This window comes from Ptiloglossa arizonensis, chromosome 11 (genome assembly GCF_051014685.1).
Source record: "Ptiloglossa arizonensis isolate GNS036 chromosome 11, iyPtiAriz1_principal, whole genome shotgun sequence".
NCBI lineage: Eukaryota > Metazoa > Arthropoda > Insecta > Hymenoptera > Colletidae > Ptiloglossa > Ptiloglossa arizonensis.
In genome coordinates, this window is record NC_135058.1 from 16520400 (window position 1) to 16533573 (window position 13174).

The 13174-nt window shown below is 44.6% G+C and overlaps 1 protein-coding gene across 2 annotated transcripts in view; it reads right to left on the reverse strand.

Annotated features, from left to right (window-relative positions):
* The window catches only part of Mob2 (MOB kinase activator 2), a 72654-nt gene extending 59968 nt beyond the window's left edge, over positions 1 to 12686 (reverse strand). Inside the window, exon 1 of one of the 2 annotated variants that reach the window (XM_076323439.1) lies at positions 12445 to 12686. Coding sequence is in view for 1 of the 2 variants with exons in the window: in XM_076323440.1 (XP_076179555.1) it covers positions 619 to 713 (95 nt within the window). In the remaining variant the exon portion in view is untranslated. Of the gene's footprint in view, positions 1 to 618; positions 975 to 12444 lie in introns of those variants that run through there. The other variant, XM_076323440.1, reaches the window with a different exon arrangement.
* Positions 12687 to 13174: the final 488 nt, after the last annotated feature.

Below are 13174 nucleotides of genomic sequence, written 5' to 3' on the forward strand. Positions count from 1 at the left end.
TTTATAATCGATACGATCCAATATTTTCGTAAAACTTGGTTCGAAAGTATTCGTATTGATTGTCGCATTATTCACAGAGAGCGATTGTCCAAATGTATCGATACCGTTACCTTTGTATTTACGAATATTTCGTAACGAATCGATCGTAAGCATCTCGATCCGTGAACAAAAATAAAATAACGTACCCTAAATCGATATCGCTCGGTATTTCGGAAACGTCTCCCCATCGAATTCGCAGCGAACACCTCCGTTCACGATGCTGTCTACCGTCCAATTACCGTGCGCGTAATCTTGCAAATCTGTATCCTAACGAAGCAACCATTTCCCTTCGGCGGCATACAGGTCGTCCGGAACAACTCAATCACCTGTTGATTACGCAACGCGTCGAATTGTCCTATTCGATGGATTCCGTGGTTCGATCGGCGCGCTCCGACGTACAAAATCACCCACCCGGCCACGTTTTCAGCTCTCCCGCGGAGAAAGTCTAGGGACGCGCGCACGGTCGAGGTTCCGTTTCGCAGAACGCGGCTAAGGGATCCCCCCACCCAGCCCCCCTTGTTCGTACAGATCCGACCGATCGAACGTCAGAGGGCAACGCGAACGAACCGAAGGACTGACCTGCAGAAGCACGTGACGGTGTCCTCGACGTCGATGGAGAGAGACGTGTCGATGGCCGAGTACTTGAGCACCTTCCTGCTTCCCAAGCCGAACATCGAACCGAGACTGAGAGAGCCCGACCACACCGGGGGCTAGACACGCACGGACTCGCGATGGACGAGGAGCGGGGGGGAGAGGGAGGGGGAGAGAGACGAGCAGAGAAACGTCCTCGAAAGAAAGGGAACGCGAGCGGGAGAGACGCGATGGAGGGAGTACCGCGAACAAGGGAAATAAAAGCCGAACGAAATTAAAAGGAAGAGAAGAAAGAGAGGCGAGGAAGGAAGAGGGGAAAACGCAGGAGACACTCGATCCCGATCGTCGGAACACGCAGCCAGTCAGCAACGGAGCACAGACTGACGTCGCAGCGTTCTCCAGGCGTTCGCCAGGTACAAGCGCCTCGGCCGCTATCGGCTATCGGCCGTCGCCAACGATAAACGGAGAAAGCGACTAGCGGACCGTGTGCCAGCAGTGGGGAGACCGGGCTGGGAGAGGCGGTCGTACGAGAGACGCCGTCACCGGAGAGGGGGGACCAAGGGACACTGTGAAACGAGAGCCAAAGAAAGCCCGAGAATAAAGAGGAAAAATAGACGGAAAGAAACGCATTGTGCACCTGGAATCGCAGCGAAAGATGGAAGATCGTGCGTCGTGACGCACGTTGCGAGAGAAAGGGAGAGAGATCGCGCAGGGAAATACGGTGTGTACGTGCACGAACGAGAGTGAGAGAAAGAGAGAGAGAGAGAGAGAGAGAGAGAGAGAGAGAGAGAGAGAGAAAGAGAGAAGGGGGGAGATCCGAGCACAAAGGGGCTTCCTCCCTAAGGACGGTACTTTCATCTCCGTCTCGTGTGTTCCGCTCGCGAGCGTTTTCTCTCGCTTTCCCGCGCCACTCTCTGCCTGCCCGCCCGTTCCTCGTTTTTCTCTTTGTCGGTCTAATGTAATTACCGGGAGAAGCTAGGCGCGCTCGACAAAACCGAACAAGTTCTTTCTCCTTAAGATACGCGCGACGAGACCGCGTACCTGTTCCTCAGGGTCGCGCGGACGATGTGGGTGCACACCCGATGGAACACGGACGCCGACCGCTGCGGTCGAATCGTCGCATCGATTCCGAGAAGACTGACCCCGGACGTTTGCAATTCGTGCGTCGTTAACCGAAAATAGGTTACTTCGCCACATCGCGAATTAACCCTGGGAAGACTAACGAGGGGAGGTCAGATCTGGCCGAGCGACTTTTCGGCGAAGCCGAGCTTCGGATCTAGGGGACGCTCAGTACGAATTATGGAATATCGTGTAACTTTTTTTTTCATGTAAAATAGCGCTTAACGTTGAAACTTTTTTTTACTCGTATTAAATTAAATTTTAATTTTCTCGTTACGTTACGTTTCTCGGTGGAACGCGTATCGGATTTCGAAGTCGGATCCAAATAAATCAAAATATTGTAAGAAACGGTACAGAAATGACGTTCCCTCCGCTTCAAAATCCGATTTTATTCGCATTGAAATATTTTAATGAGGAAAAAACGATGAAACCAAATTACTCCCCGCTCCTATAGAATTCGAATCGGGGATCATCCGGATCTACCGCAGCTATTGAAAGTCGCTTCGATTCCAACGTAATTAAGAACAAATATTGCAACAAAAAATTCAATTCACCGTGCAAGGTATCGATCCTGGCGCAAAAACGTGCAAAACCCTTTTATTCCTCTCGTCGGGATCTACGATTTCGAAGAAAGACGAAATCGATTCGACGACTTTGAACTTTCAATGTTTAACGTCATTTTTTATACTTACAACTTGCCGTATTTCGAGCCCGGTTTCGTTCGAAAAACACTCGTCCCAGTTACAACAACCTTTCCTTGCGAAACCTTTACGTTACGTTGGGTTTTTTAATTATATACCTTAGTAGGCTACGCGTAAGACAGATTGGTCGACGTATTACTATGTGTTTTACCGTGGAACGGTCGATGGCTTTTCCTTTGTAAATGTTGGCAGTTGCTGATACAGCAGTCCCTTCTTTGTTGCATGCCGCGTTTCGAAACAATGACTAAGTCAGCAGACATTCGACGTGTAAATGTCCTTGGTTACGTAACAATACTCTTTTCGTTCTTTCTCTTCAATATCCGGCATCCAGTGGAATACTCTGATAAATGAGAACAGCTGCGTGTATTTATGCTCCTTTGCCGTACGACTGGCAAGGCGCGCGTAATTTCTTCAACGAAAATACTTCGCTCGCGGTACAACCAGAAGTATGTTCTAATTTAAGTTACCGATACTCTCGAGACAATTCTAAAAGAGTGTTGCGAAGAACGATGATTATTCTTGAGATGTAATCTCGATTTTAAAAGTGTAACGTACACTCTGCGCGAAAATGTTCCACTACGACAGAAACGTGCGGTAAGAAAAGTAATTCTTCCTAGGTCGTCTGCGCGAGATACCTGCGCACAACCACGTTTTCTGCATCTTTTCGCGCCGAGTGTACTACGTATCGCTACATACACCAACCGAACCATAAGAACGAAAGCTATTAAACGAATAAATAAACTGTATCGTTTCTCGAAACGTATTATTACACTGCTACGAAAAAAATAGCCGCATTGTGTACTTTGAAAGTTAAATTATTAAAATTGGCCTTCGTATCGACATCGGAGATACAAAATACCTATTTTCACGTGTAATTTACATTTTTCGATTTTTACGTTGCACAATGTGGATAACAAAGTCGGCGCGGTAACGCCGCTACAGGCACATCGAAAAGTACAATATTGCAACGCGAGCAAAAACTGTTCTCCGAGGGAGTATAATTAGAGAACTTTGCAAACAATATTAACTCGTCATACCCATTACGGTAGGGTTTTCAAATTATGCGATAACTCGCTTTCCCCGCTTAACAGGTTAATTACGCGTAAAAGAAATATCGTTACGTTCGTAGAATCGCAGCACGAACTCTGATCAAATCTGTAATTTGCCATTACGTACCGATACGGGTAAGAAAAAATTGTGACGATATACGCGAGAAATATATTAAATATTCGTATCAATTTTCAAACCTAATAAAAGGTCAAGATTGAACGAAGTCGTCTGTTAATTTTGAAACACGTTTCGCGTATAATTTCGAGTTCACCGAAAAATGCCAAGGGTCGTGACATTATAAGGACGAAATGAATTAAAAATGAGCCTCCTTGGAAATAGGCGCGCAGCGGAAGTAACTTTGTTCGCGAATAACGTATACCGTGTCTCGTGCATACGTGCATTATCGCAAGATATATTTTCCGTACGAAGAAGTGAACGCAACTGGTTCACGGGCTTCGCGCGTAAAATACGAAAGGTTAAGGCCAGTCGAAGCACGATATTACGAGGTTTTGTAACGTGTGACATAACTCTGGGAAATAAATTGACAAGTCTCGATCCTTGCGAACAAGTCGACTTGTGTGGACGAAAATCAAAGAACGCTTCGCAGAAGTTCTCGAACGAGGGGTACGGTAAATACGATTAAAAAAAAAATTGCCTTTTTCGGAGCAATGTCGAAAAAAATGGAGAGGAAGGGTGCAAAGTAGTCCGCGGAACGTATCGGTTATCGATAAAAATTCTGCCAAATGAATTACGCGAAAGCTCTGCAGTACCGTCGATAGTCTGTACGGGGGAGCCAAAGAGACGAATAGGTATCAAACGTGAAACACGATGCGCTGTCGGGTGCCAATTTGGTTATCCCGTTCGTGGCAACAAGATAAATATCGATATTAATTAAGTCACGTATGAGTAACGACGTATTGCGGTGGATCGTTTGAATCGCTCGAGACTGACATCGAGAGCCGACGGTACCACGATCCTATTTACGATCGAACGACTTTGGCTAAATTATTCTAGAATTTTCTAGAGATGATCGGTCAACGAACGAAAAGCGACGTCGAGCTGTATCGGAATTGGATTTCGTTTTAAAACGCAATTCTTTGACAAATGAATTGAAAATGTTTACTTTTAATACATCGTGCGTTGAAATATTCATGCGCTCGATGCAACTGTGTTCCGCTCGAATATATTTGATTGTAAAATGTTTATTTTAGTCACGTAGAATGGAACGTATTTCTGTACTTGAACGAAGTACAGAAATACGTGATCACGCTTTTGTTTCACGTTGAAAAATGTCAATAGTCGTCATCGAGCCTCGTTCGTTTGTCTTATTATTCGAGACTTTACACGGTATCCGAGAATGATTATTACGATACAGTTATTCGGTGAATTCTTCCACTTGGCTCGAGATAAAAACCGTTACCCCGCTTTCAAGTGAACTGGACGATGCCGATTTTGTTACTCGAAAGCGGGAATCACCGTATCAAAACGTTCTTATTACTTGGAATTTATGTCGAACCATCTTACCGCAAACGGAAAATCTAACAAGTTTATCGTACTTGCTTTTAACTTATTTACCATAATTAGTAACAGTTCCGCGTAATTAGAAAAGTCTTCCAGTCTGGGTGTCAATTACAGTAAGACGTATTTAGCTTATTATTCGTAAGTACGTGTTACTTTGCATCAGCGTTTTTCAAAGTAGAATCGCGAACTATGCAAATGTTGTCTTGCGATCCAAGTGGGGAAGAAGAAAATTTTTAATCCGTAACTTGTACAGCTCTTTCTATCAAGGCCCCGTCCAATTGCACAATCCCGCAGTTTGCGGAACTTAACGCGAACCTTTTCGCTTCGATTCCGTATAAGGGCAACAGCGTAATCGAATTTACGTCAAACATTGCGCAACACCGTTCCCCGCGTACATCGGACGACGACGACAACCCTCGAGAGTCGCGTTGTACGCGAGGTTTGCCGCGAAATCGACGATAAACGAAAATAGGAATACGGTAGCCCGAATCGACTCACGGCCGCGTCAATTATTTTCGCCCGTCTGTCCGTGAATCACGGGACATTTATCCATTCACGACCACCGCCGCCAACGAACGTCGGGCCGCGTTACCGTGAAAAATGAACACGGGGATAACGAGAGCCCTCCGATGAATGTCAAGTAAATGCGACATCGGCCGTTTACGTGCTCTTACGCCTCCCGTGGGAGCGCTGTCTGTTCCAGGATCAAGATGGACTGCTACCTCGCTCTACCTAGCCAACAGGAGGGAAAGTTCACTGCCATCCACCCTCCACCCTCCACCCTCCACCGTGTGACCTATCGGAGAGGAGGACTTCCAGCTGCCGAAAACCGCTGACGTTAACTTTTCTTCGGTTCTGTTTCAGTTTCGACTAACGATCGCGCGATACTTTACGAGACTCGGGACTCTGACTGATACCAGAGGACGAGGTCCAACAACGACGACAGCTCCAAATGGTCGTCAGGAAGGTGTCTTGAAAATTGTTCGCGGAAAATTGCGAGAAAAACGGGGCACGAACAGAGATCACACTTTTTACGTTTGAAAAACGTGAACGAGTCTCGGAAGAAACGGTGTCGAGATCTACCGTTTATTTTCTTAACCGAGATTTCACTCGACGATGATGGTTAAAATATCCAAGTTAACGATACAGAGTTTTAAGCGTAGATCGGGAGATATCGAACGTTCAAATTTCGAACGTATCTTCTTCTGGACGAAATGTATCTTACGATAAACGATTACGATTACCGTACAACCGAGCGTGAAAAATAATCGAAACGGCATTGTCTCGGAACGAGAATTAGAATTTACACCTAGCACAGACCGGTCTCTGCGGATAGAAGTTATTGAATTTTTAAATTGCAATTACATTGAACTCTTCAACTGTGCACTACTTGAACTTCGAACTGGACTTTGAACTCTTGCATCCAATTAATTGGACACGATGCGTGTATCGACACTGTAGGACGAGCGCTTCTTTTTATCGTTCTACCGTCACTGATCGTACCACGAACTGTTTACTTTCGTTAACAGTCATCCGATTGTCCAATAATCGCGAAATCCTACGGATCGTCGAAGAAAAGAAGCAACCGAAAGAAAATCTTTCGATGTCGGATCGAAAAATCTTTAAACGTAAAAGAATATTAGTTCGTTCTACTTCGAAAGAGCAGAGGACAAACGCTGATTGGCTAAGAAAAACGCGAAGTAGGTGACGTAATTAACGAGTTCCTCTGGTCACCGAGTGTACCACGAGAATGGAATTTATGAGGAAGTACGATTCACCGGATGACTTTTTGCTTTCCGTTCTCGCGCCCGAGTCGGCTACCGATGATAACTAGAAGAAACATCGCTAAGTGAAACGGTCGTAAAGGGAGGAGTATAGCAAGTTCGTTAAGTTCCTTAATGACTCACCAGTAGTAGACCGCATCGTCTTGCGGCGGCGTTACTCAATACAGTCGGAACGAAGTCATTGACCACCCAAGGTCACCTTTCTCGCTGTAATTCGAGGCAGGTACATCCCCTCCCCCCACTTTTACACCGTGCCAGTTTACCCCCTCGTTTGAGAAACGGAAAGCACGTGTTCGCAAATACGCCCGAACGAAAGCACGCGTTTGCACGTTTGCGCGAGGAAAGCACGGTTCAAAGAAGAAGTCACGTATCCGCAGGTTTGTAAAAAGAAACCATGTGCCCGCAAGTCTCTACGAAGAAACGACAGATGCAGCGGCACAGTTGGTTAAACAGTAGGAGGGGGCCTGGATCCTCAATGACCCAAAGGAACTGTTACTTTTGTTTCAACCGTCATTGCACCGATTCCAATATCGCAATATTGTCAGAACATCTGCCAATAATTTACGTCATTGATCACTCGAAGCTATCGCAAACTACAGGGCGATGACGAATCTTTTGTATCTACGCTAGAAACAAATCTTCAAAGAACTTAACGTTTATTAAATCATTGTACCGAATTTTCTTGAAAAAATTTCGATCGTTCGAATCGATACCTCCGTTTCGATCGAAACGTGCCAATTGCGTTCGATAATTTTGTTCAATTTACGAGGTAAAACGAAGAAAATTTCTCGCAAGAAATCGCAAGGTGACATTGTAACGTTCGAGTTCGACGAAGGGAACATTTCGTGTACGAAACATCGTGTACGATGCCATTTTTTAAAACGTCGTTCCGCGAGGGCAAAAAAGACTTCTTTGTCAGAAGCACGGCGCATAAGACGATATTACGCGATAAGCGTGTTTGCGGATAGGCGACAACGCACACGAACAGCTCTACGTATACCGTAACCCGTATTGTCGGCAAAAGCTGTTACCGTGGAAACCGTTGATAAAACTCTTTTATCTGCACCGGCAATATACATTGCTAGCCGTGGATTTATACAAAGAGTACAATGCGCCGCAATGTTTTGTTTTGACTTTCGCCCTGCTCAAAACTCTCTATCCGATTTGAACTGTCAACGTGGAAACACAAACCTTCGATAATTTCACTGCGAAAATTCTAATAATCGGAAATCATTCGTCGTTTGTTATATACGACAAATAAACGACAAAAAATATCCGTATTTCGAAAACAGTACGCTCCTAATGAAATTAACGAATTATCGAGTCGAACGTTCCGCGAAACACACGGGAATGAATTTAGAAATAAACGTTTCCGCGTAGCGAGTAATATTTCGAAGCGAACTGGACTTGTTTCGAACAATTGGAACGATTTCGAGCCAAAGGCCGGCTCCCGCGAACGGGATCGATCGTTTCTAAAATCAAAGTCGGTGGATGGATTCGGGTCGAGTTAACGACGAAACGATGATCGTTAACGAGTCGCGGTGAAACGACACTGTGCCCGAACGTTTCGAGAACGCGGCGCGATGTTTTGGCGAGCGAAGGATCGCGAGTGATTCACCGAGGAAACCGATCGCGTCGCGAGAGACCAACGTGAGTCATCGCGGCGCTCGGTTTCGAGCCAGTGACCACCACTGTTCGCTCACTTTCCGCGTTGCTCGGTCTGCAAACACACCGAGTGCTGGAAGTGTTTCAAGAGTACACGACGGTCACGTATACAACCGACCGGCCAGTCACCGAACCATTGTCTTTTGTTTTGCTCGAGAGATCTCTCTCCGAGAGCAACCTTACCGACGACTCGACACCTTTTACAGTCCGGCCCGGAACGATTCGACCACGTACCTGGAATTAGCCGACCTTTCCTTTCCTCCAAAGGATACCTTAACGAAATATTGAAGCTTCGTCGCCCGTCGAGGTTTGATACTTCGACCTTTAACGGGCAAATATCAAAAGTACATTAATCTGCGTAGGCGGTGTAGCTCGTTTCACGAAACAATTGAAATAATCCAGCCGGGCGACGTTCACGTTTGTACGTTCGTAACTGTGGAGAACGATTAACACGACTATTCGAAAACGAAAATTTAAAATTGCTAACGTAGTGTAATCGTATAGTTTGTATAAGTTAGGAACGAATAAGGTTCGCTTCCTTTTTGCGTAAATTTTGTCAAATGAATTTTACCGTATAACGAAAAATCGATTCCAACCTCGTTGCGTAATTTTATTTTGACAAATAACGCAGCACTGCGAATAGTTTACAAATGTGCTGCGTCAATGATTCAAGTTAAGGCCGATACGTGTCAATTTTATTTTACTTCGAAGAAACCATTGCAGACAATAAATCCAGGTTAAACGTCTTAGAAATTTATTTAAGTACTAAGTTTAATGGAAACATCGCGTGACTCGATGTTTCTTACGTGAAAACTTTGTTACATGATTGATCATGACTTACATTATTATTAAAGCGCGCCTAGAATCACTCCAATCATTACTCATTGACCATTATGTGAAAATAAATACCGGTTCTCCGAGGTATACATCTTGCAACAACGACTGCGGCCGATCACCTCTGTGTTACACGACCGACAAAGGGTTAATATTAAATGTTCGCGTCGATACTACATCTGCTTATTAATATTTTGCAAGAAATATCTGTACGATACAATTGCCTTAAAATAACATTCTAACATTCATCTACCTACACTAATATCGATGATAATAAAGTTTTCCAAATTGCTGCAAAATTTACTAAAAAAAATCTATCCACTCCAATGCTCGCACAGTTATCATAAAATACCAAAGAAATTGAGAATCCTCTTTGAAATTGCAATTTCATTGTATTAATATTATATCCAGCGACCATATATCTCGATCGAAATGAAAATCATTTGTACTCGCTAAGAGCGAACAAACCGAGAATTTAAAAAACTGGTTTTGTTTCTTTAACTCCCTGTTTCTATCACGTGTTCGTGGCTGCGATAAATCGGTCGGGGATAGGGTCGACGTCTGACCAGGAGAAAAGGGAAAACGTTATACCTTCGGAACGAACGTGCTCACCGATCTATAAAAGATACTTTTCCCCGTGTTGATCTCGTTTTCTTTTATTTTCATGGCCCTAACGTTCGAGAAACAATAGGGTCGAGGAATCGTTCGCGAAACCGAGGGTCCTTGAATCGTTACCAACGTTCGACGTTGTTCGCTCATTATCGTTTACGCGTTGACGTTTCCACAGATTGAAGTACACTTTTCCACGACTTTCCCTTTCTTCTCGCTCGAAGAATCGATAATAAAATCAGTCGATCTCGCGTAACCGGAATTATTTACCAGCTTTACGTTCCTTATTTAAAAATAAGGAAGACATTTAAAAAATCGTTCTAATTGAATAAATACTACGATCGGAATTATTTAAAAATCGCCGACTCGAACGAAATAGGCACAAGTTTGAAGATCACTCGGTACAAACTATACGACCACCCAGTATATAGTACCAATACGCGAATTCGCATCAAAATGCATATTTCGAATAACGAACCGTAACCATTTTTAACGATAATCGACTAAAACGATCGAGTAATATAATTTTCCGTAGGAACAAATGTTGCTAAACCGTTTGCATAAGACGATCAATTAGGGAAGACTTTGAAAATGTAACAACACTGCTGATCGAAAGGAGCAGTGCTTTCTAACTTTCCGGGCTTCCCATTTGTTCGTGTTCACCCGCTCCGTTGTTGCGGTGCGATAAACCATACGTTTTTAACCGCAGCTCGCGGTTGAAAAAAAAAAATAGACCGCAAACCATTAAGGAGTTAAAGTGACCTCGTCGTTGAAATCGCTTCGCGCGAATTCACGTCGCTTTCCTTTTGCGCGTTTTATAGTCTTAAGTCCATTTGGTGGACCAGAAAAATATGTTTCGCTCCGTTTCGTACACGAGGTACCAATGATCGATAATCGTTTTATCGACCATCGCCACGCGATACCGCCATGACGAATTTTGCACCAGCCATAAATAACGAAATACGTTACAATTTATCAACGTTGCTCGTTTTAAGGGCAGTTCGTAATAGGTAACGGATAAGCGATAATTTTATCGTCGCAACAACGTGAACGAGATATGCATCGTGAAAAACTCATATACACGGTTGCGATGTAGAAAACGTCCAAGGTTGTGTCCTTTTATTGCGTTTAATAGGAATTTGTAGAAAAATTTGTACAGCGTTTGTCGTAAATAAAGAAACGAAAGATTCAAGGTCGTAAGCACAAAAACGGTCCGAGTACGTAACGAGCATCGAAGCGAACGATTTTTCTAAAATAGCTCAGAGAAGTAAACGGTTTTCTCGCGTTTCGGTACTTAAATTCTTGTATCTTTCGAACTCTCGATTAAAACTCGCACGTAATCATCGATACAATATTCAGTTTCGAAAATCTAATAACATCGCACAATAAATGCACTACATTTTACCACAACGCACTTTATTTTACGGATCAACGTGTACCGGATAGGATACTGTTTCCGAACGTGACGAGCACGATAAATGCGTGCACGTGTCATGGTCACAATTAAACAGGGAAAAACAAACAGAAGCAACGTGACATATTCTCGCTTCCGAGTCTACGACACACAGGTATCCATTTCTATTTCTACGGACAACGATAACCTAAAATCGAACAACGACAATACACTACCTTGTATCAACGGTCTAACTACTCTATATCTTAACGACTTATTGAACGCTGATAAAACAATTTCAAAATAATCGACAACGTTCGAAGTACGTAACACGCGTGTCATCCGCAGGAAAACCGTGAAACAACATTAACATACCGCGCAACGATTCCCGGGATTCGATGCAATTCGATTCCGCAATTACGTTTAGAAGCACGAAGAATTTATTTCACTTTAGCGGTTTTATCGGAAGACGCGCGCGATTCGGGTTTACGTAAGTTTTCTAAAGCGAACGATATACTCTCGTCTCTTGCGTATCGAACGATAAAAGGGTAGAAATAAGAAATCCAATCGAGGTAACGTAACTTCTCGATGCTCGACAGGCACACGTACAGACTTTTCTAACTCGCTCGCTCGCGATCCGTGCTTTCGTATAGGAATATCAATATCCTCGACTTACGCGAGTTCTTTTAATCTTATCGACGACTAGTAATCGACGCTGTCATCGATGTTGTCACTGGTTTTCGCGAAAACGCGACGTAAGTATTTCAAAACACTTTGCGTCGAAACAACGGTGTTCTATACACGCGTTATTTCGTGACAGTGGCGAACGAAATTTTCAAGATGACATCGCGCCCAGAAAAAGCGATTCGATTTTCGCGTCGGCACGGAAACACCCGGGGATTACTTTCTCTCAAAATAAGGGAAAGGACGGACGATTATCGAGAGCGAAACGAAATACGGTGGATATGTAGGAACGAGAGAGCGTCAACCTCGACGGGGAGGTTAGGCCGTTTGACGAACGTCGAGGTTAACCGTTTTTTTCCTTCCCCTCTGTGACACACTCTCCTGGTGAAATTCTGTTTCCGAGGAAAATTCGCGGCACGGACGCGCGTGGATAATTTGCTCTCGAAAAACTTACCCCATAAACCAGTCCACGGTATCGCGGAGATACTCGGGTAACCTATCCAGCTTGGATGATTTTCAGTTGGATCACCGCCGAGGAAAGTAGCACGAGAGTCGAGAAAACAAAATAAATTCTCTCTCTCTCCACTAGCACCAGCAGCAGCAGCAGCGGCGCACGTTTCGCGATCTCGTGAAATCTAACATGGCGAAGCTCTATTGTCACCTGTTCCCGTCATGCCTCACTTGCCCACCCCCCCTACACCCGAAAATACTACCGATTTATCGCCGCCACCGCGTACTCTCACGCGCGTTCACGCTTCTGCTTGCTCGATTCTCGTTACGCGATTCGCGTGCCGTGTTTCCGTCGATCGTCAGAGAAACTTCGAACGTCCGACACCGCACCGCACGGAGAATGTCCGCCACGGAACGCGCACAGCTGATCACCTAACGTTACAGCGAACACACTCGCGCACCCCCCGTTTTCCTACCTGACTGCAGAGGGTAGTACCTACCGCGCGTATTTACTGGCGAACAGTTCCCGACACGGACACGGGCTATGTGATAGACAGATGGTAATACGTTTCGTGTCGGTAACGCGCGTTACGTTTCGTCTTTTGAAAAGCGGCGAACGGACATTGGCCGGGAACGCTATTACAGTCAGTCTCGGCGTTCTTGGTTATTTAGAACGAGATACATTCGATACGCGTTCGGTATGGAAATCGAATTTACTTACTACTTTTTTTCCG